Genomic DNA, 25,147 nt, shown 5'->3' with positions numbered 1-25,147 from the left:
TAGGTGCAGGTACTCCCCTGGCAGAAGTCACCCCTTGCCTCCACCCCCTACCCACCTCCGAGCACCTTCCCTTGGTTTCACCCCCTACCCACATCCCAGTCCCGGCCCTTTTAGAGAATACACAATCTAGGATCATTTTATGGTGCAAAGTAATTTGCATGCAATTTGTTTATGATAACAAGAAAAGCATAAAAAAAGACCCCCCCAGCAACAGTAGATCTCCATAGTGACAATAGAAACCCCAGCAACAATAGATCTACCCAGCAAAAATAGATCTCCCCGGCAACAAAAGTCCTTCCCAACAACAGTGCATCCCTGCAATAAAATACCCCCAGCAACAATAGATCAATGTCAGCCACAACAACCCCCCACCAGCGACAATAGACCTGCATCTAGTGCCCCATCATTGGTGTCAGTGGGAGGAATAGTGTCTCATCATTGGTGTCAGTGGGAGGAATAGTGCCCCATCATTGGTGTCAGTGGGAGGAATAGTGCCCCATCATTGGTGTCAGTGGGAGGAATAGTGCCCCATCATTGGTATCAGTGGGAGGAATAGTGCCCCATCATTGGTGTCAGTGGGGGGAATAGTGCCCCATCATTGGTGTCAGTGGGAGAAATAGTGCCCCATCATTGGCGTCAGTGGGAGGAATAGTGCCCCATCATTGGTGCCAGTGGGAGGAATAGTGCCCCATCATTGGTGTCAGTGGGAGGAATAGTGCCCCATCATTGGCGTCAGTGGGAGGAATAGTGCCCCATCATTGGTATCAGTGGGAGGAATAGTGCCCCATCATTGGTGTCAGTGGGAGGAATAGTGTCTCATCATTGGTGTCAGTGGGAGGAATAGTGCCCCATCATTGGTGTCAGTGGGAGGAATAGTGCCCCATCATTGGTGTCAGTGGGAGGAATAGTGCCCCATCATTGGTATCAGTGGGAGGAATAGTGCCCCATCATTGGTGTCAGTGGGAGGAATAGTGCCCCATCATTGGTGCCAGTGGGAGGAATAGTGCCCCATCATTGGTGCCAGTGGGAGGAATAGTGCCCCATCATTGGTGTCAGTGGGAGGAATAGTGCCCCATCCTTGGTATCAGTGGGAGGAATAGTGCCCCATCATTGGTATCAGTGGGAGGAATAGTGCCCCATCATTGGTGTCAGTGGGAGGAATAGTGCCCCATCATTGGTATCAGTGGGAGGAATAGTGCTCCACCATTGGTGTCAGTGGGAGGAATAGTGCCCCATCATTGGTGTCAGTGGGAGGAATAGTGCCCCATCATTGGTGTCAGTGTGAGGAATAGCGCCCCATCATTGGTGTCAGTGTGAGGAATAGCGCCCCATCATTGGTGTCAGTGGGAGGAATAGTGCCCCATCATTGGTATCAGTGGGAGGAATAGTGCCCCATCATTGGTGTCAGTGGGAGGAATAGTGCACCATCATTGGTGTCAGTGGGAGGAATAGTGCACCATCATTGGTGTCAGTGGGAGGAATAGTGCCCCATCATTGGTATCAGTGGGAGGAATAGTGCCCCATCATTGGTGTCAGTGGGAGGAATAGTGCACCATCATTGGTGTCAGTGGGAGGAATAGTGCACCATCATTGGTGTCAGTGGGAGGAATAGTGCCCCATCATTGGTGTCAGTGGGAAGAATAGTGCCCCATCATTGGTGTCAGTGGGAGGAATAGTGCCTCATCATTGGTGTCAGTGGGAGGAATAGTGCCCCATCATTGGTGTCAGTGGGAGGAATAGTGCCCCATCATTGGTGTCAGTGGGAGGAATAGCGCCCCATCATTGGTATCAGTGGGAGGAATAGCGCCCCATCATTGGTGTCAGTGGGAGGAATAGCGCCCCATCATTGGTGTCAGTGGGAGGAATAGCGCCCCATCATTGGTATCAGTAGGAGGAATAGTGCCCCATTATTGGTGTCAGTGGGAGGAATAGTGCCCCATCATTGGTGTCAGTGGGAGGAATAGTGCCACATCATTGGTGTCAGTGGGAGGAATAGTGCCCCATCATTGGTATCAGTAGGAGGAATAGTGCCCCATTATTGGTGTCAGTGGAAGGAATAGTGCACCATCATTGGTGTCAGTGGGAGGAATAGTGCCCCATCATTGGTATCAGTGGGAGGAATAGTGCCCCATCATTGGTGTCAATGGGAAGAATAGTGCCCCAGCATTGGTGTCAGTGGGAGGAATAGTGCCCCATCATTGGTGTCAGTGGGAGGAATAGTGCCTCATCATTGGTGTCAGTGGGAGGAATAGTGCCCCATCATTGGTGTCAGTGGGAGGAATAGCGCCCCATCATTGGTATCAGTGGGAGGAATAGCGCCCCATCATTGGTGTCAGTGGGAGGAATAGCGCCCCATCATTGGTGTCAGTGGGAGGAATAGTGCCCCATCATTGGTATCAGTAGGAGGAATAGTGCCCCATTATTGGTGTCAGTGGAAGGAATAGTGCCCCATCATTGGTGTCAGTGGGAGGAATAGTGCCCCATCATTGGTGTCAGTGGGAGGAATAGTGCACCATCATTGGTGTCAGTGGGAGGAATAGTGCCCCATCATTGGTATCAGTGGGAGGAATAGTGCCCCATCATTGGTGTCAGTGGGAAGAATAGTGCCCCAGCATTGGTGTCAGTGGGAGGAATAGTGCCCCATCATTGGTGTCGGTGGGAGGAATAGTGCCCCATCATTGGTGTCAGTGGGAGGAATAGAGCCTCATCATTGGTGTCAGTGGGAGGAATAGTGTCCCATCATTGGTGTCAGTGGGAGGAATAGTGTCCCATCATTGGTGTCAGTGGGAGGAATAGTGCCCCATCATTGGTATCAGTGGGAGGAATAGTGCCCCATCATTGGTATCAGTGGGAGGAATAGTGCCTCATCATTGGTGACAGTAGACCTCCCAGTAGCCAGCATCAATGGACCCCTCTACAGCAGGTCTCATTCAGCAACAAATGACCCCCCCCCCCCTTTCAGCATCAGTAGACCCTTCAGCATTCCCCACCACCCATTGCCATTACATACATTCAGTGCTGGAGGTGCAGCATTCCTGCTGATAAAAAGCCCCGGATCTTCCATTCTAAGGTCTCCAGTAAGATTTCACACACACCACTGATGCGCCATTTTTGGACCCCGATTGGCGCTGTGCACAGTTCTCGGAGTCCTAGAAATCTCTGAAAGCAGTAAGTTTGGGTCAATCTCTGGAAACACGAAGTGCTCATGTTGTAGTTTTCTGCCTTCTAACCTCCTCCCACCTTTTGCTGACAGATGAACTATCTCGTCCTGGAGGAAAACATCGACAACGATCCCTGTAAGTTTGCTCTGAGGAGCCGCGAGTCCTCGGAACGCGTCATTCTCCAGGCCGCCAACCCCGAGATCAAACAGGCCTGGGTGCAGGACATTGGTCAAGTGTTGGAAACGCAGCGAGACTTCGTGAACGGTGAGTGGGGAGCCGAGGGACGTTGTGTAGATTTGCTGCTCTTATCGGTGGGCCCTATGCCACGCCGCCATTTATGGGCATCCATCCTGCGTTGCGCTGGGAGCATGCCCAGTCGGCACCCCCAGCACTGTGGCTGCGCGGTCACCGACAACGGTGGCAGTCGGGGGTTGCGGTGACAGTCAATCGCAATAATTGAGAAGTCCGCAGAACGCCTTCAGCATGACTCTCTCTTAAAGGGCCGGCGCCCAGCAGCAGGAAAGGCTTAATCTGTTCGCTTTAGAATGATGCTAATCAATACATTGGGAATGGATTATAGATGAACCTGCCTGAAATCCCCATAGCGTCTATAGGGCTCCATCTGTTGAGTGGCAAGGGGGCTCTGGAACCCAAATATGCGGCCTCACAGAACTGGGATTTTTTCCATGGGGTGCGCATATTTGCATACTTCTCTTTCTGCTGGGAGTGCACCGCACAGTGCGCTCCCAGCACAAAGACCAGGGGGGGTCACTGAGAGCCCAGAGTCCCGTTCTAACGATCGGGACCCAGGACTCCCAATTCCGGGTCACATGATCGCTGTGATGGCCTCTAATTGGCTGTCACAGTGATCAGTCACTATACAGCCCACTCCCCTTCTTTTTATTTTTCTCTATGAATAAAGGAGAGAGATACATTGTATCATTATATACATCCTATTATACATTGTATCATTATATACATCCTATTATACATTGTATCATTATATACATCCTATTATACATTGTATCATTATATACATCCTATTATACATTGTATCATTATATACATCTATTATACATTGTATCATTATATACATCCTATTATACATTGTATCATTATATACATTCCATTATACATTGTATCATTATATACATTCCATTATACATTGTATCATTATATACATCCATTATACATTGTATCATTATATACATCCTATTATACATTGTATCATTATATAAATCCTATTATACATTGTATCATTATATGCATCCTATTATACATTGTATCATTATTTACATCCCATTATACATTGTATCATTATATACATCCTATTATACATTGTATCATTATATACATCCCATTATACATTGTATCATTATATACATCCTATTATACATTGTATCATTATTTACATCCCATTATACATTGTATCATTATATACATTCCATTATACATTGTATCATTATTGACATCCCATTATACATTGTATCATTATATACATTCCATTATACATTGTTTCATTATATACATTACAGTATACATTGTATCATATACATCCTATTATACATTGTATCATTATATACATTCCTATTATACATTGTATCATTATATACATCCCATTATACATTGTATCGTTATATACATCCCATTATACATTGTATCATTATATACATCCTATTATACATTGTATCGTTATATACATTCTATTATACATTGTATCGTTACATACATTCCATTATACATTGTATCATTATATACATTCCATTATACATTGTATCATTATATACATTCCATTATACATTGTATCATTATATACATTCCATTATATTGTATCATTATATACATCCTATTATACATTGTATCATTATATACATCCCATTATACATTGTAGCATTATATACATCCCATTATACATTGTATCATTATATACATTCTATTATACATTGTATCATTATATACAGTCAGGTCCATAAATATTGGGACATGGACACAATTCTAACATTTTTGGCTCTTTACACCACCACAATAGATTTGAAATGAAACGAACAAGATGTGCTTTAACTGCAGACTGTCAGCTTTAATTTGAGGGTATTTACATCCAAATCAGGTGAACGGTGTAGGAATTACAACAGTTTGCATATGTGCCTCCCACTTATTAAGGGACCAAAAGTAATGGGACAATTGGCTTCTCAGCTGTTCCATGGCCAGGTGTGTGTTATTTCCTCATTATCCCAATTACAATGAGCAGATAAAAGGTCCAGAGTTCATTTCAAGTGTGCTATTTGCATTTGGAATCTGTTGCTGTCAACTCTCAAGATGAGATCCAAAGAGCTGTCACTATCAGTGAAGCCATCATTAGGCTGAAAAAACAAAACAAACCAATCAGAGAGATAGCAAAAACATTAGGCGTGGCCAAAACAACTGTTTGGAACATTCTTAAAAAGAAGGAACGCACCGGTGAGCTCAGCAACACCAAAAGACCCGGAAGACCACGGAAAACAACTGTGGTGGATGAGCGAAGAATTCTTTCCCTGGTGAAGAAAACACCCTTCACAACAGTTGGCCAGAACAAGAACACCCTCCAGGAGGTAGGTGTATGTGTGTCAAAGTCACCAATCAAGAGAAGACTTCACCAGAGTGAATACAGAGGGTTCACCACAAGATGGAAACCATTGGTGAGCCTCAAACACAGGAAGGCCAGATTAGAGTTTGCCAAACGACATGTAAAAAAGCCTTCACAGTTCTGGAACAACATCCTATGGACAGATGAGACCGACATCAACTTGTACCAGAGTGATGGGAAGAGAAGAGTATGGAGAAGGAACTGCTCATGGTCCTAAGCATACCACCTCATCAGTGATCATGGTGGTGGTAGTGTCATGGCGTGGGCATGTATGGCTGCCAATGGAACTGCTTCTCTTGTATTTATTGATGATGTGACTGCTGACAGAAGCAGCCGGATGAATTGTGAAGTGTTTCGGGAATATTATCGGCTCATATTCAGCCAAATGCTTCACAACTCATTGGACGCTTCACAGTGCAGATGGACAATGACCCAAAGCAGACTGCAAAAGACACCAAAGAAGTGGAATGTTCTGCAATGGCCAATCACCTGACCTGAATCCGATTGAGCATTTCACTTGCTGAAGACAAAACTGAAGGGAAAATGCCCCAAGAACAAGCAGGAACTGAAGACAGTTGCAGTAAAGGCCTGGCAGAGCATCACCAGGGATGACACCCAGCGTCTGGTGATGTCTATGCGTTCCACACTTCAGGCTGTCATTGACTGCAAAGGATTTGCAACCAAGTATTAAAAAGTGAAAGTTTGATTTATGGTTATCATTCTGTCCCATTACTTTTGGTCCCTTAACAAGTGGGAGGCACATATGCAAACTATTGTAATTCCTACACCGTTCACCTGATTTGGATGTAAATACCCTCAAATTAAAGCTGACAGTCTGCAGTTAAAGCACATCTTGTTTGTTTCATTTCAAATCCATTGCGGTGGTGTATAGAGCCAAAAGTGTTAGAATTGTGTCGATGTCCCAATATTTATGGACCTGACTGTACATCCTATTATACATTGTATAATTATATACATCCTATTATACATTGTATCATTATATACATCCTATTATACATTGTATCATTATATACATCCTATTATACATTGTATCATTATATACATCCTATTATACATTGTATCATTATATACATTCTATTATACACTGTATCATTATATACATCCTATTATACATTGTATCATTATATACACCCCATTATACATTGTATCATTATATACATCCTATTATACATTGTATCATTATATACATTCTATTATACATTGTATCATTATATACATCCCATTATACATTGTATCATTATATACATCCCATTATACATTGTATCATTATATACATCCATTATACATTGTATCATTATATACATTCTATTATACATTGTATCATTATATACATTCCATTATACATTGTATCATTATACACATTCCATTGTACATTGTATCATTATACACATTCCATTGTACATTGTATCATTATATACATTCCATTATACATTGTATCATTATACACATCCCATTATACATTGTATCATTATACACATTCCATTATACATTGTATCATTATATACATCCTATTATACATTGTATCATTATAAACATTCCATTATACATTGTATCATTATATACATTCCATTATACATTGTATCATTATACACATCCCATTATACATTGTATCATTATACACATTCCATTATACATTGTATCATTATATACATCCTATTATACATTGTATCATTATACACATCCCATTATACATTGTATCATTATACACATCCCATTATACATTGTATCATTATATACATCCCATTATACATTGTATCATTATATACATTCCATTATACATTGTATCATTATATACATCCTATTATACATTGTATCATTATATACATTCCATTATACATTGTATCATTATACACATCCCATTATACATTGTATCATTATATACATCCCATTATACATTGTATCATTATATACATTCCATTATACATTGTATCATTATATGCATCTATTATACATTGTATCATTATACACATCCTATTATACATTGTATCATTATATACATCTATTATACATTGTATCATTATATACATCTATTATACATTGTATCATTATATACATTCTATTATACATTGTATCATTATATGCATCCCATTATACATTGTATCATTATATACATTCCATTATAAATTGTATCATTATATACATCCTATTATACATTGTATCATTATATACAATCAGGTCCATAAATATTGGGACATTGACACAACTCTAACATTTTTGGCTCTATACACCACCACAATGGATTTGAAATGAAATGAACAAGATGTGCTTTAACTGCAGACTGTCAGCTTTAATTTGAGGGTATTTACATCCAAATCAGGTGAACGGTGTAGGAATTACAACAGTTTGCATTAGTGCCTCCCACTTGTTAAGGGACCAAAAGTAATGGGACAATTGGCTTCTCAGCTGTTCCATGGCCAGGTGTGTGTTATTCCCTCATTATCCCAATTACAATGAGCAGATAAAAGGTCCAGAGTTCATTTCAAGTGTGCTATTTGCATTTGGAATCTGTTGCTGTCAACTCTCAAGATGAGATCCAAAGAGCTGTCACTATCAGTGAAGCCATCATTAGGCTGAACAAACAAAACAAGTTTTCCTTTGATAATAAAAAAAAAAGAATCAGGAGATATCCATTACCATTTACCACCAAATGAAAGCCCAATTTGTTCTGAAAAGAAAATGCGGTATAATCCACCCGGATGTATAAAGTCGTTTTGATGATACGGACGGTTTTACTAACACAGGTCAATGTTGCAGAATTGTGCTTAGGCATTTACATTTGTTTTACCCTCAGGAGGGAAGGAGTTAAAACCTTTTATAACCTAAAAAAAAAGAAAAGTATAAGAAACACAAAGTGGTGTATTTACAAAAAAAGAAAGAAAAAAATTTGCATAGCTGTTTTTCTAGCGAAACTCGAATGTTCTCAGGGTGTTATCTCAATTCAAATGTGTGAATGTGGACAGTACCTCATTATGGCCACTAGATGGTAGTGAGGAGGATGGTGACACTGTACTACTTGTGGGGGGGTGATGATTTTTTTTGTACACTGATTGCTTTTACACCCATAAAGGCTGTAAGAGGAATCATTCCTCCTTCTCTCTGGCTGCATTCTTGCAGCCATTGAGAAATACTGTGAGAGCTGTGATTGGTCACAGCTTGTCACATGGTACAAGGCTGTTGTGAATGGCCCTGTACCTTGTGACCTCTGTGATCATTCACAGATTTCACACGTAGTAAGCAATGATGTCAGAAGTGACATCTTGCTTACTACTCTTTCTGTGATCACTGATTGACCAATCAGTGATCACATGATCGGGACTTCACACAGAGGTCCCGCCCGACGATCGGAGGACACTGCGGGCACCGGATCGCGGTGCTGTGTGCTCCCAGGGAGCGCGCACAAGCAGGGGGCGGGGAGGCCGTTTATAAACGTCCATCTGCCCCTGCACTGCCACGTCCGTCCGTTTATATACAATGGCCGGATGGGAGGTGGTTAAGGCTTTAGTGAAGTATAAAGCTGCCCATATACATTACAATTTGATCTTACGATCTTTCTACAATCTGCTTTTGGATTTTCCAAAACGATGTAACACAGGGACCTCCCTAAACAATTCAGTCTGTATCCAATCAGGAAAGGACTTGCACTACATTGGTGGATCTAAAGAATATTGTACAATCAGATTGCAACGTGTGCAGTGAGCTGTAAGTTGTCGTTGGGAATCCAGCGGTACGACAGAGGTGCTGATTCTTACATTCCAGACAGCGTCCAATGTAATGCTAGATATGTGATAGTGCTGGACCAATAGGAAGGAGGATTGGTTCTGGTGTAAATCCAAGATCTCTCCTTGAAGGAGGTGACCAGTGTGATGCGTGTCGTCCCGGGTTCGGTTTCTGTTCACCATGGAGCGATTGCTCATCAGAAGATCAAATCCTGAGGAGGGGGCGCCATCTAAGTGTTGTATAAAACGGATTTATTGGATTGAAAGACAATTGGCAACTTACACAAACCGTTGAAAGAACTCTCTTATCAGTAAGTTGGGGCCTTGTTGATGAGCGAGTTCTTTTAACTGTTTCTATTAGTTGCCAATTGTCTTTCAATCCAATAAATACATTTTATACTACACTTAGATCCCGCCCCCTCCTCTCTCTATCTGTTCACTCAGAGCCACCTCACTCTCTAAGGAGGTGCTACATCAGGTGCCTGAGGCCAGCAAGAAGTCCCCGGATGTTCCAATGGACTTTGTGCTGGATCCAGTCTCTGTGCACCATGGAGCGATTGCTCATCAGATCAAATCTCCGATAGAGAGAGGAGGGGGCCCCTCTAAGTGTAGTATAAAATGTGTTCACTGGAGTGAAAGACAATTGGCAACTTACACAAACCGTTAAAATAACTCGCTCATCAGTAAGTTAGGGCCTTATTGATGAGTGACTTCTTTTAACTGTTTCTATAAGTTGCCAATTGTCTTTCAATCCAATAAATACCTTTTATACTACACTTAGATCCCGCCCCCTCCTCTCTCTATCTGTTCACTCAGAGCCACCTCACTCTCTAAGGAGGTGCTACATCAGGTCCCTGAGGCCAGCAAGAAGTTCCCGGATGTTCTAATGGACTTTGTGCTGGAACCAGTCTCTGTGCACCATGGAGCGATTGCTCATCAGAAGATCAAATCTTGAGTCGATAGATTGCGCCCTCTCCTCTCTTTATCGACTCAAGATTTGATCTTTTGATGAGCAATCGCTTTATGGTGCACAGAGACTGGATTCCAGCACAAAGTCCATTGGAACATCTGGGAACTTCTTGCTGGCCTCAGACACCTGATGTAGCTTAGAGAGTGAAGTGGCTCTGAGTGAACAGATAGAGAGAGAGGAGGGGGCGCCATCTAAGTGTAGTATAGAACGTATTTACTGGATTGAAAGACAATTGGCAACTTACACAAACCTTTGAAAGAACTCGCTTATCAATAAGTTAGGGCCTTGTTGATGAGCGAGTTCTTTTAACTGTTTCTATAAGTTGCCAATTGTCTTTGAATCCAATAAATACGTTTTATACTACACTTAGATGGCGCCCCCTCCTCTCTCTCTATCTGTTCACTCAGAGCCACCTCACTCTCTAAGCTACATCAGGTGTCTGAGGCCTGCAAGAAGTTCCCGGATGTTCCAATAGACCTTGTGCTGGATCCAGTCTCTGTGCACCATAAAGCGATTGCTCATCAGATCAAATCTCTGATAGAGAGAGGAGGGGGCGCGATCTAAGTGTAGTTTAAAACGTTTTTATAGGAGTGAAAGACAATTGCCAACTTAAACTGTTAAAAGAGCTCACCTATCAATAAGTTAGGGCCTCTTTGATGAGTGACTTCTTTTAACTGTTTCTATAAGTTGCCAATTGTCTTTCAATCTAATAAATATGTTCTATACGACACTTAGATCCCGCCCCCTCCACTCTCTATCTGTTCACCCAGAGCCACTTCACTCTCTAAGCTACATCAGGTGTCTGAGGCCAGCAAGAAGTCCCCGGGTGTTCCAATGGACTTTGTGCTGGATCCAGTCTCTGTGCACCATAGAGCGATTGCTCATCAGATCAAATCTCCGATAGAGAGAGGAGGGGGCGCCCTCTAAGTGTAGTATAAAATGTGTTCACTGGAGTGAAAGACAATTGGCAACTTACACAAACCGTTAAAATAACTCGCTCATCAGTAAGTTAGGGCCTTATTGATGAGTGACTTCTTTTAACTGTTTCTATAAGTTGCCAATTGTCTTTCAATCCAATAAATACCTTTTATACAACACTTAGATGGCGCCCCCTCCTCTCTCTATCTGTTCACTCAGAGCCACCTCACTCTCTAAGGAGGTGCTACATCAGGTCCCTGAGGCCAGCAAGAAGTTCCCGGATGTTCTAATGGACTTTGTGCTGGAACCAGTCTCTGTGCACCATGGAGCGATTGCTCATCAGAAGATCAAATCTTGAGTCGATAGATTGCGCCCTCTCCTCTCTTTATCGACTCAAGATTTGATCTTTTGATGAGCAATCGCTTTATGGTGAACAGAGACTGGTTCCAGCACAAAGTCCATTAGAACATCCGGGAACTTCTTGCTGGCCTCAGACACCTGATGTAGCTTAGAGAGTGAAGTGGCTCTGAGTGAACAGATAGAGAGAGAGGAGGGGGCGCCATCCAAGTGTAGTATAGAACGTATTTACTGGATTGAAAGACAATTGGCAACTTACACAAACCTTTGAAAGAACTCGCTTATCAATTAGTTGGGGCCTAGTTGATGAGCGAGTTCTTTTAACTGTTTCTATTAGTTGCCAATTGTCTTTCAATCCAATAAATACATTTTATACAACACTTAGAGGGCGCCCCCTCCTCTCTCTATCTGTTCACTCAGAGCCACCTCACTCTCTAAGGAGGTGCTACATCAGGTGTCTGAGGCCTGCAAGAAGTCCCAGGATGTTCCAATGGACTTTGTGCTGGAACCAGTCTCTGTGCACCATGGAGCGATTGCTCATCAGAAGATCAAATCTTGAGTCGATAGAAGAGGGGGCGCGATCTAAGTGTAGTATAAAACGTGTTTATTGGAGTGAAAGACAATTCGCAACAAATTGTTGAAAGAACTCACTTATCAAGAAGTTAGGGCCTTATTGATCAGAAAGTTCTTTTAATTGTTTGTACAAGTTGCAGACTGTCTTTCAATCCAATAAATATGTTTTATACTACACTTAGATGGCGCCCCCTCCTCTCTCTCCCTGTTCACTCAGAGCCACTTCATTCTCTAAGCCCCATCAGGTGCCTGAGGCCAGAAAGAAGTCCCAGGATGTTCCAATGTACTTTGTGCTGGATCCAGTCTCTGTGCACCATAAAGCTATTGCTCATCAGATCAAATCTCCGATAGAGAGAGGAGGGAGCGCCATCTAGGTGTAGTATAAAATGCGTTTATTGGAGTGAAAGACAATTGCCAACTTAAACTGTTGAAAGAGCTCACCTATCAATAAGTTAGGGCCTTACTGATGAGCGAGTTCTTTTAACTGTTTCTATAAGTTGCAAGTTGTCTTTCAATCCAATAAATATGTTCTATACGACACTTAGATCCCGCCCCCTCCTCTCTCTCTCTGTTCACTCAGAGCCACTTCACTCTCTAAGCTACATCAGGTGTCTGAGGCCAGCAAGAAGTCCCTGGATGTTCCAATGGACTTTGTGCTGGAACCAGTCTCTGTGCACCATGGAGCGATTGCTCATCAGAAGATCAAATCTTGAGCCAATACAGAGAGGAGGGGGCGCCATCTAAGTGTAGTATAAAACGCGTTTATTGGAGTGAAAGACAATTGGCAACTTACACAAACCGTTAAAAGAACTCGCTCATCAGTAAGTTAGGGCCTTATCGATGAGTGACTAATTTTAACTTTTTTCTATGAGTGGCCATTTGTCTTTCAGTCCAATATATATATGTTTTATACTACACTTAGATGGCGCCCCTCCTCTCTCTGTTCACCAAGAGCCACCTCACTCTATAAGGAGGTGCTACATCAAGTGCCTGAGGCCAGCAAGAAGTCACCCCAGATGTTCCAATGGAACTTATGCACTTTGTGCTGGATCCAGTCTCTGTGCACCATAGAGCAATTGGCGCGAGAGGAGGGGGCGCGATCTAAGTGTAGTATAAAACGCATTCAGTGGAGTGAAAGACAAGTGTCTGAGAGCAGCAAGAAGTTCCCGAATGTTCCAATTGGACTTTGTGCTGAACTCAGTATGTCATCAGTATACACATGACTCAAATGCCCCGTTTTCTATCAAATCCCGAGTATGTGGCTGGGAGGGAACACAGGGGGTGGGAGTTCTTTTATGATCTTTGCTGAACAAGAACCGTTTACTGTCCTTCAGACTGTAGGGGGGCTGGACTGTGGCCAGTGGGAGCAAACAATGGTCCAACTTTGGTATTTGGAGGAGAAATAGTTGGTATCAGTGGGAGGAATAGTGCCCCATCATTGGTGTCAGTGGGAGGAATAGTGCCCCATCATTGGTGTCAGTGGGAGGAATAGTGTCCCATCATTGGTGTCAGTGGGAGGAATAGTACCCCATCATTGGTGTCAGTGGGAGGAATAGTGCCCCATCATTGGTGTCAGTGGGAGGAATAGTGCCCCATCATTGGTGTCAGTGGGAGGAATAGTGCCCCATCATTGGTGTCAGTGAGAGGAATAGTGCCCCATCATTGGTGTCAGTGGGAGGAATAATGCCCCATCATTGGTGTCAGTGGGAGGAAAAGTGCCCCATCATTGGTGTCAGTGGGGGGAATAGCGCCCCATCATTGGTGTCAGTGGGGGGAATAGCGCCCCATCATTGGTGTCAGTGGGGGGAATAGCGCCCCATCATTGGTGTCAGTGGGAGGAATAATGCCCCATCATTGGTGTCAGTGGGAGGAATAGTGCCCCATCATTGGTGTCAGTGGGAGGAATAGTGCCCCATCATTGGTGTCAGTGGGGGGAATAGCGCCCCATCATTGGTGTCAGTGGGAGGAATAACGCCCCATCATTGGTGTCAGTGGGAGGAATAGTGCCCCATCATTGGTGTCCGTGGGAGGAATAGTGCCCCATCATTGGTGTCAGTGGGAGGAATAGTGCCCCATCATTGGTAACAGTGGGGGGAATAGTGTTCCATCATTGGTGTCAGTGGGAGGAATAGTGCCCCATCATTGGTGTCAGTGAGAGGAATAGTGCCCCATCATTGGTGTCAGTGGGAGGAATAGTGCCCCATCATTGGTGTCAGTGGGGGGAATAGTGCCCCATCATTGGTGTCAGTGGGGGGGAATAGCGCCCCATCATTGGTGTCAGTGGGAGGAATAGTGCCCCATCATTGGTGTCAGTGGGAGGAATAGTGCCCCATCATTGGTGTCAGTGGGGGGGAATAGCGTCCCATCATTGGTGTCAGTGGGAGGAATAGTGCCCCATCATTGGTGTCAGTGGGGGGGAATAGTGTCCCATCATTGGTGTCAGTGGGAGGAATAGTGCCCCATCATTGGTGTCAGTGGGGGGGAATAGTGCCCCATCATTGGTGTCAGTGGGGGGGAATAGCGCCCCATCATTGGTGTCAGTGGGAGGAATAATGCCCCATCATTGGTGTCAGTGGGAGGAATAGTGCCCCATCATTGGTGTCAGTGGGAGGAATAGTGCCCCATCATTGGTGTCAGTGGGAGGAATAGTGCCCCATCATTGGTGTCAGTGGGAGGAATAGTGTCCCATCATTGGTGTCAGTGGGAGAAATATGCCCAATAGTTGATTTAAGTGGCAGGAATAGTGCCTCAAGGGCCAGATAAAGGCAAGCAAAGGGCCGCAGTTTGGAGACCACTGTACAAGGACATCGGATACAACCTACACGTTTTGGTGGTTAGATCTCCTCTTCCTTCGAGGCCTAATAAATTGTTTGTGGACCCGTCAGTGGCCCTCACCAAAGTCCGTCGGTGGCCCTCGTTGTGGTCAGGTTACGTCAAGGTCTCCAGACACATTTTAATCTCAATCCAAGCTTTACACTGATTTGTGGTGCGATTCCTCCATAAACCGTTTTTGTGGCCCTGTAGAAGGGAGGCGTGTCCCCCGAAACGTGTCGGTGGTATCGATTGTTCTTGTCCAGTAAAGATCATAAATAAATGCCGTTTTATCTCGGTGTTCCTGCCCCCCACACATATCCAGGACAATGTACTGGGACTTTGGGTGGTCCGTGGGTCGTTGTCCTCGGGGGGTGGGGGGGGGGGGAACCTTCCACCAACCCCGCCCAGAATGTCTATTATTAGAAGTATAATGTTTTCTCTCTTCCTTTGTTATCTCCTTTTCCTAACTCTTTGCTTCTCTCTCCCTCTCATGGCTGCCCCGCCCCCTCCTCCTAGTAAGTCCGCCTTCTTACCTCTGTGCACTGTGTGATTGGTGAATGCCGCATCGGAATGATGATGTCACTCTCTGTACTCACTGCGTCCGGCGTCACGCAATCAGTTCCGCCCTCGGGCTGTGCATGCACTGAGAGTGACAGCCAGATTCCCCCTACGGGGGGGCGGTAAAAATCTGCATGCGATAATTAACAGCACGGTGATTCTGTTTCTTTAGTCCGCACGGGGGGGGGGATGAATTCTGATTGGCTGTTGGAGTTCACTGCTTTTTTGCGTTGTCATACTAAGCCAGCATGCGTGTGTGTTTGGGTGAACGGATCCTCCCGGAAGGGATCTGTTGCGAGTGAACGGAGGGGCTAAAAACTAAACGCATTGAAAGTCGTTTTTATTGTTGAACCGCGATATGCGCAGCGAGCGTTTTGCCGCAGATCTCTGGTTTATGAGGTAAATGTGAGGCCATGATGTTCCTGTCTGTACCGCCTCCAGCTCTGCAATCGCCAATAGAATACCAGCGGAAGGAGAGCAACGCCGCCATGAACAAACCCCAGATAAGTCGGGCGCCGACTCCCAGCAGCAGACCCGTCTCCACCACCCCTGTGAGCTCCGAGAAATGCGTCAACCTACCGCGAAACCCGTCTCTACCGCAACGGAAAACACCTACCTCCAATGGCAGCCCAGGGTATGATCTGTACCAGCCAACCGACAAGTACGACAGCCAGGTAAGTCATCTGTCAGGTAAACTGTTCTGACTAACTCCGCCCCTTCTACCTGTGTACCCATTGTTCTCTAATCCCGCCCCTTCTACTTGTGTACCCATTGTCCTGCAATCCCGCCCCTTCTACCTGTGTACCCATTGTCCTGCAATCCCGCCCTTCTACCTGTGTACCCATTGTTCTCTAATCCCGCCCCTTCTACCTGTGTACCCATTGTTCTGCAATCCCACCCCTTCTACCTGTGTATTCATTGTTCTCTAATCCCGCCCCTTCTACCTGTGTGCCCATTGTTCTCTAATCCTGCCCCTTCTACCTGTGTGCCCATTGTTCTGTAATCCTGCCCCTTCTACCTGTGTATCCATTGTTCTCTAATCCCGCCCCTTCTACCTGTGTACCCATTGTTCTCTAATCCCACCCCTTCTACCTGTGTACCCATTGTTCTCTAATCCCACCCCTTCTACCTTTGTACCCATTGTTCTCTAATCCCTTCCCTTCTACCTGTGTACCCATTGTTCTCTAATCCCACCCCTTCTACCTGTGTACCCATTGTTCTCTAATCCCTCCCCTTCTACCTGTGTACCCATTGTTCTCTAATCCCTCCCCTTCTACCTGTGTGCCCATTGTTCTCTAATCCCTCCCCTTCTACCTGTGTGCCCATTGTTCTCTAATCCCTTCCCTTCTACCTGTGTGCCCATTGTTCTCTAATCCCGCCCCTTCTACCTGTGTACCCATTGTTCTCTAATCCCTCTCCTTCTACCTGTGTACCCATTGTTCTCTAATCCCACCCCTTCTACCTGTGTATCATTGTTCTCTAATCCCGCCCCTTCTACCTGTGTGCTTATTGTTCTCTAATCCCGCCCCTTCTACCTGTGTGCCCATTGTTCTCTAATCCCGCCCCTTCTACCTGTGTACCCATTGTTCTCTAATCCCCCCTTCTACCTGTGTACCCATTTTTCTCTAATCCCACCCCTTCTACCTGTGTACCCATTGTTCTCTAATCCCGCTCCCTCTACCTGTGTACCCATTGTTCTCTAATCCCACCCCTTCTACCTGTGTACCCATTGTTCTCTAATCTTGCCCCTTCTACCTGTGTGCTTATTGTTCTCTAATCCCGCCCCTTCTACCTGTGTGCCCATTGTTCTCTAATCCCTCCTCTTCTACCTGTGTACCCATTGTTCTCTAATCCCCTCTTCTACCTGTGTACCCATTGTTCTCTAATCCCTCCTCTTCTACCTGTGTACCCATTGTTCTCTAATCCCTCCTCTTCTACCTGTGTACCCATTGTTCTCTAATCCCCCCTTCTACCTGTGTACCCATTGTTCTCTAATCCCACCCCTTCTACCTGTGTACCCATTGTTCTCTAATCCCTCCTCTTCTACCTCTGTGCCCATTGTTCTCTAATCCCACCCCTGCTACCTGTGTACCCATTGTTCTCTAATCCCACCTGTGTTTTATCCCGCCCCTCCTACCTGTGTAACCATTGGTGTTTAACCCTGCCCTTGCTACCCGTGTTTAACCATTGGTGTCTAATCCCACCCCTTCCACCTGTGTTTAACCATTGGTGTCTAATCCCGCCCCTTCTATCTTTGTAACCAATGGTGTCTAATCCCGCCCCTCCTGTTTATGTAACCATTGGTGTTAATCCCGCCCCTCCTTCCTATGTAACCATTGGTGTCTAATCCCGCCCCTCCTTCCTATGTAACCATTGGTGTTAATCCCGCCCCTCCTTCCTATGTAACCATTGGTGTCTAATCCCGCCCCTCCTTCCTATGTAACCATTGGTGTCTAATCCTGCCCCTCCTACCTATGTAACCATTGGTGTCTAACCCCGCCCTTCCTACCTATGTAACCATTGGTGTCTAATCCTGCCCCTCCTACCTATGTAACCATTGGTGTCTAACCCCGCCCCTCCTACCTATGTAACCATTGGTGTCTAACCCCTCCCCTCCTACCTATGTAACCATTGGTGTCTAACCCCGCCCCTCCTACCTATGTAACCATTGGTGTCTAACCCCGCCCCTCCTACCTATGTAACTATTGGTGTCTAACCCCGCCCCTCCTACCTATGTAACCATTGGTGTCTAACCCCGCCCCTCCTACCTGTGTAACCATTGGTGTCTAACCCCGCCCCTCCTACCTGTGAAACCACCTGTTTGATCCCGCCCCTTCTGCCTTATTTGGGGTGGTGTTTGCTGAGACTTTTACTGAGGGAATGAAGGTGTCACTACCAGAGCCCACATGTACCATGTACAGGCAGCCAGTGGAGGGTTTCGAGCGGCCCCCCTCCAGCCTGTAGGGTCCCAGTACCCCCTGATATGGCGCTGACTGTTGCGGTGGGATGGGGGGGGGGGGGTTATGTATTCAGCATTCCCAGTCTGGAGGAAATCTGTTCACTCCTTTCCAGCGTCTGCCATTCCTTACCTATGAAAAGTCGAATTGCCTGGCTGTCACGCTGATCGTCTGTCTTCATCACTGCATTGCCCCTGTGGACCGGATATCCATGTCTGGGGAATCGGAGCAAAGTCTGCTGTCCTTGTTTATTCTTCTTCTGGGTCATTCTCTTCCAGCACTGAAGCCAGAAAGTCAGCATGACAGCCAGGAAACAAGCATGACAGCCAGGAAACCAGCATTTCCAGAACGAAAAGTCAGCGATTTCAACCTTCTGCTTACATAATCAAGCCCCGCCTGGTGCCCCTCCCCTCCATGGTAGGCTGAGACAGGAACCAGAAAATGCTGACATTCAGGTCATTGGAGATATGGACCCCCCAGCTAGCCAGTGCACTAGATGAATGTCGGGGTGTATGTGACGGCACAGAGACCTCTAAGTGAATGTAAATGTGCAATTTCTGTGTTTCTCCGGAGTGCCCCTTTAATCCGATCCCATCTTCTGTCTCCTTTACGTTTCTTTCCCTCCTGGTATAACCTGTTGCGGTCCCGGTGTGTTGCCGTTGAACAGCTCGGTGGCGATTCCCGCTTGTGTTAACGTCCGTTCTCTCCTCCTCCCCCCTCCCCTCCCCCCCTCCTCCATCCCTCAGCACGAGGTGTCCGGCTGTAACGGAACGGCGTCCATGGCGATTGTTCAGGATTACTATGCACTGAAAGAGAACGAGATCTGCGTCTACCAGGGCGAGATTGTACAAATCCTGGCCATCAACCAGCAGAACATGTTCCTGGTCTACCGGCCCGCCAACGACCACTCCCCGGCGGCGGAAGGCTGGATCCCCGGCTCCGTTTTGGGGCAAATTACTAAGACCTCTGCTGACAGTAGCGACAGAAGCATCAAGTAAGTGCCACACACGGCTGCCCCAGAAGCAGTGGTGGATTATGGGAAAATTTCTGCTGGTTTTTGTTCACAGTGCTGTCGGAAGAAATGCGTTTTTTGAATGTGGAGCCCTGCGAGCGCGGCCCTCCCCGCCGTGCAGGAAACTCGATTTCCCTTTTTTATTTTTTTTGTTTGTTTTTGATTTTTTTTTTTTTTTTTTTGATTTTTTTTTTTTTTTTTATGTTGATAATTGTACAGATTTACAAGAAGGTTAAAAAAAATAAAAATAAAAATAAAGACGAGTTCTGTCATCGGTTTTGTACAGAACGTGGAACTGTCTGAACTGGACTCTGTGCCATATATTACGATTCTGTAAATTGGTGGCTTTACGTCGGACTAAAACCCAACTCCTCGAAGAGGAGATTTCTCTATATTGTCTGTGGCAATTTTAATGTACAGCCTGTAACTTTTTTTTTTTTTTTTTTTCCTTTTAATTTGGACTTTTAATTTTCTGTTTTATTTTAATATATGTTCACGGTAAAACTGTAAAATATTTGGTTTTTTTCGAAGAGCCCCCTCCCCCCGCCCCCTTCCAAGTACATTCCTGTATAAAGTATTTTGCACTATTTAAGAGGAAAAAAAAAAAAAAAATGAAAAAATAAAATCCCCTCCCCCCCCCTCGGTCCTATTGATGACGTCAGATCGTGCAATATATAACGCTAGTCGCAATGTTCATCATTGTACCTGTATTGTAACTAATAATTTTAAATGTACTATTTTAAATATGTAAAATAAATTTTCACCAGGATGCGCATGTTTTCACGAGGTACTCACAGTTTTTTTTGGACTTTTGCTTGTTTGGTTTTCTTGGTTTTATCACTAATGCCTGTTAATCGCTGGGGGTGTGTGTGTGTGTGTTGGGGGTGGGGTTCTCATCAGGGGTTCTCAAACTGTGGCCTGGCAGCAGGTTCTAGGTGGGCCCTGGTCACCTCTAATCCCCTACGTATGGGAAGCACTTCGAGTGAAGAGTCATATGCAGAAAAGATCCGGTTCCGGACCATAGAACTGGTCAAAGAATACAGCCAACGCTTTTCAGGGGGTTTGGAGCTCCTTCTTCAAGGCTCTCAGTGATAATGTTGGGTGTTGCTGTGAAACCGCTTTTGGAGGCCGTTATACAGTTCATGGATCCATGAGTTATAGTAGAGAGTCATTGTTATCTCAGTGTGCCAAAACTGGGTCTTTGTTACAACCCATGGAGCAGCCTTCCTCAACCGGGGTTCCTCCAGAGGTTGGTAAAGGTTCCTTGAGGAGTGGCAGATTGTCCTTCAGCCTGATGGTGCCTACAGTGTTCCAGAGCCATTGTCATTGTCCAGAACCAGAGGCTTGACACCACTTATCCTTTTACCTGTCTGTAAGGATGGCATTCTTCCCGCTGACCACCAATGGAAGGAGCATTCTTCCCACTGACCACCAATGTAAGGGACATTCTTCCCACTGACCACCAATGTAAGGGACATTCTTCCCACTGACCCCCAATGTAAGGGACATTCTTCCCACTGACCACCAATGTAAGGGACATTCTTCCCACTGACCACCAATGTAAGGGACATTCTTCCCACTGACCTCCAATGTAAGGGACATTCTTTCCACTGACCACCAATGGAAGGAGCATTCTTCCCACTGACCACCAATGTAAGGGACATTCTTCCCAGTGATCACCAATGTAAGGGACATTCTTCCCACTGACCCCCAATGTAAGGGACATTCTTCCCACTGACCCCCAATGTAAGGGACATTCTTCCCACTGACCACCAATGTAAGGAACATTCTTCCCACTGACCACCAATGTAAGGAGCATTCTTCCCACTGATCACCAATGTAAGGGACATTCTTCCCACTGACCCCCAATGTAAGGGACATTCTTCCCACTGACCCCCAATGTAAGGGACATTCTTCCCACTGACCACCAATGTAAGGGACATTCTTCCCACTGACCCCCAATGTAAGGGACATTCTTCCCACTGACCCCCAATGTAAGGGACATTCTTCCCACTGACCCCCAATGTAAGGGACATTCTTCCCACTGATCACCAATGTAAGGGACATTCTTCCCAATGACCACCAATGTAAGGGACATTCTTCCCACTGACCACCAATGTAAGGGACATTCTTCCCACTGACCACCAATGTAAGGGACATTCTTCCCACTGACCCCCAATGTAAGGGACATTCTTCCCACTTACCCCCAATGTAAGGGACATTCTTCCCACTGATCACCAATGTAAGGGACATTCTTCCCACTGACCCCCAATGTAAGGGACATTCTTCCCACTTACCCCCAATGTAAGGGACATTCTTCCCACTGATCACCAATGTAAGGGACATTCTTCCCACTGACCTCCAATGTAAGGGACATTCTTCCCACTGACCCCCAATGTAAGGGACATTCTTCCCACTGATCCCCAATGTAAGGGACATTCTTCCCACTGACCACCAATGTAAGGGACATTCTTCCCACTGACCCCCAATGTAAGGGACATACTTCCCACTGACCACCAATGTAAGGAACATTCTTCCCACTGACCCCCAATGTAAGGGACATTCTTCCCACTGACCCCCAATGTAAGGGACATTCTTCCCACTGACCCCCAATGTAAGGGACATTCTTCCCACTGACCACCAATGTAAGGGTTATTGCTCCTCCCACTGAACATATTTATGTAAGGGCGACTAATGACTGTAAATAATATATGGGTTCTTTTTATCCGCTCACCACCCTTCTGTGAACACTGATTCTGGGTGTTGTTTCTCTACTGACCAGCAAAGAAGGGATGATTTGGAGGTGAATCAGTTGATATGGATAATAGATTTAAATTCCTTAGAGATGCCAAGTATCTGGATTTGGTAGCTCTCCACAAAGTGGAAGACCCTCAAAAAATGGGGTCACCCAGAATGCGTAGGCTATATAAAGTTGCATCAGAAAAATCCCCAAACGATCCAACAGTCCAAAAATGACTTATTAATAATGGCCACAGAGAGGACAACAGATATCTAATGAATTTTGTGGGTCCATAGATCCCCCTTCCTCATGGCAGGCAATGAATTGCTTTGTGAAGTCAGTGGTGGGACAATCGCCAGGGTTCAATTGCTTACTGTGTGAGTCAGATATGACCAGGATCAATGGCTCCATTCACTGATCCAGGTCCTATCTATAAATTGTTTCATGAGTTCCTTCGGGGCAGAAAGGTTGAGAATGGCCGTCGTAGACTTTGAAATGGTCTCCAAAAGTGGTTCTGTGGCAATGCCCGATCTTATTATGGTGGAAAAGTGCAAAAAAGAAAAGAGTAGAATGGAATGTAGACAAAGATCACCAAAGCCAAAGAACAACAATGTAACCAAGCCAAAGAAATGAAGAGAATCCGTACACTGCAGAGTATACAACGTCTGAGGATACGGGGCAGAGGTCAACCTTTACTGGTGCACGATGAAGGGATCTGAGAGTAGACATAGCTGCGACTTGTTGGAAAGTTCTCCGGACACCAGACGGCTTTGAGAACCCCTGAGACCCAGATGAGGAATACACTCATGGCCACTTTATTAGGTACACCTTGCTAGTGCCAAGAAAATCTCCCCCACACCATGACACCACCAGCTTGAACCGTTGATACAAGGCAGGATGGATCCATGCTTTCATGTTGTTTAGGCCAAAGTCTGACCCTACCATCTGAATTTCAGAGCTGAAATCCAGACTCATCAGACCAGGCAACATTTTTCCAATCTTCTGTTGTCCAATTTTGGTGAGCCTGTGTGAATTGTAGCCTCCGATTCCTGTTCTTAGCTGACAGGAGTGGCACCTGGTGTGGTCTTCTGCTGCTGTAGCCCATCTGCTTCAAGGTTGGACGTGTTTTGCCTTCAGAGATGGTATTCTGCACACCTTGGGTGTAACGAGGGGTTATTTGAGTTACTGTTGCCTTTCTATCATCAGTCTGCCCATTCTCCTCTGATCTCCTCTTCCACACAACTGCTGCTCATTGGATATTTTCTCTTTTTCAGACCATTCTCTGTAAACCCTAGAGATGGTTGTGCATTCAAAGCCCATCTGGCACAACCAACCATGCCAAAGTCACTTAAATCCCCTTTATTCCCCATTCTGATGCTCGGTTTGAACTTCAGGAAGCTGTCTTCACCACATCTAGATGCCTAAATGCACTGAGTTGCTGCCATGCGATTGGCTGATTAGCAATTTGGCTGTTACTAAGCAATTGAACAGGTGGACCTAAAAAAGTGGCCGCTGAGTGTATTCTACAGCCATAGGGAAAAGGCTGAAATATCCAGCAGGGAACACCATTTTACATCGATCGCTTCTCCAGATCAAGAACATTCAGATCTATATCGGATGCTAAACTGGAAAAAAAAGAAATTCTGTAAATTCTGTGAACTTGTATAAAATGTTCATTTACGGGTCTGCAGATTGTAAAGATTTCAGGCAGACGAGGATCCCTGACCGGGGTATTATTAGGCAGGAAGAGTTTGCAGGAAGCCAAAGACCGATTCACGAAGCATCGGAACAGATGGAGCACGCAATTGCAATATTTTGTGTTTGAAGAATTCATTTTAATCTGCACTCGTGAGAATAGAAATGTGGGAGTGGCCATTACTGACCCGTATTGAAGTGCAGATTCCAGGGCTGTCATTCCCATCCTTGCTTCACTGCCGTGTAAGTCACAGACCTGGAACAAGCATGTATCTAGTGAAATCTGGGGTCTGTCCTACATACTTCTTCCAGTAGGCTCCATTCATGGGTTTGGTGAATCATTGGCTTCCCCAAATATCTAAAGACAGATTTATCTGCAGGGATTCCTTCAATTTATGAAAAGGGATTGGCTGGATTCCTGATTAGCACATCCCACTTTCTGAGCGCACAAATCCAGCTGAATCATTTTAAAATCACAGATTTGCCCAATTTGTTCATCACCAGCCTTGACCAGGTAGTGAAGTAAGCTTTGAGGATTGACAGTCCCAGAGCCTGAGGCTTTAACAACCAGTTGGTAATATTTATATCCTGACAAGTTCCCTTTAAACAATAACCCTCTATTTCCTTTAAAGATGTAGGTCAGCATTGGGCAGACTGTGCTGCTACACAAACATTGAGTGAGGACCTTCTGAGCCCATTGAGAAACTTATGTGCCCAGTGGAGACCTTGTGAGCCCAATGAGAACATCATGGGCTCAACAGTGACATTCCTAGCCCAGCAAAATCATTGGGAGCACAGTGAGGACCTCCTAAGCTCAGCAGATACATTCCTAGCCCAGTGAGGACATTCCTAGCCCAGCAAAAACATTGTGAGACAATTTAAGACCTTGGGAGCACAGTGAGAACATCCTAAGCTCAGCAGAGACATTTCTAGCCCAGTGAGGACATTCCTAGCCCAGCAAAAACCTTCTGAGCCCATTAGGAATCTTATGTGCCCAGTGGAGACCTTGTGAGCCCAGTGAGAACCTCATGG

General features: G+C 45.2%; 1 protein-coding gene across 1 annotated transcript in view; it reads left to right on the top strand.

Annotated features, from left to right (window-relative positions):
* The window catches only part of LOC149436375 (kalirin-like), a 144,974-nt gene that overhangs the window by 66,087 nt on the left and 53,740 nt on the right, over positions 1 to 25,147 (top strand). The window contains exons 14-16 of the mRNA XM_089661682.1: positions 3,254 to 3,425; positions 16,153 to 16,385; positions 19,415 to 19,662. Coding sequence (XP_089517808.1) covers positions 3,254 to 3,425; positions 16,153 to 16,385; positions 19,415 to 19,662 — 653 coding nt within the window. The remainder of the gene's footprint in view (positions 1 to 3,253; positions 3,426 to 16,152; positions 16,386 to 19,414; positions 19,663 to 25,147) is intronic.

Source organism: Staurois parvus, unplaced genomic scaffold (genome assembly GCF_062004578.1).
Source record: "Staurois parvus isolate SC_StPar_1 unplaced genomic scaffold, SC_StPar_1.0 ptg001366l, whole genome shotgun sequence".
Lineage (NCBI taxonomy): Eukaryota > Metazoa > Chordata > Amphibia > Anura > Ranidae > Staurois > Staurois parvus.
Note: the sequence above shows the minus strand (reverse complement) of the source record. Positions and strands in the feature narration are given on the sequence as shown.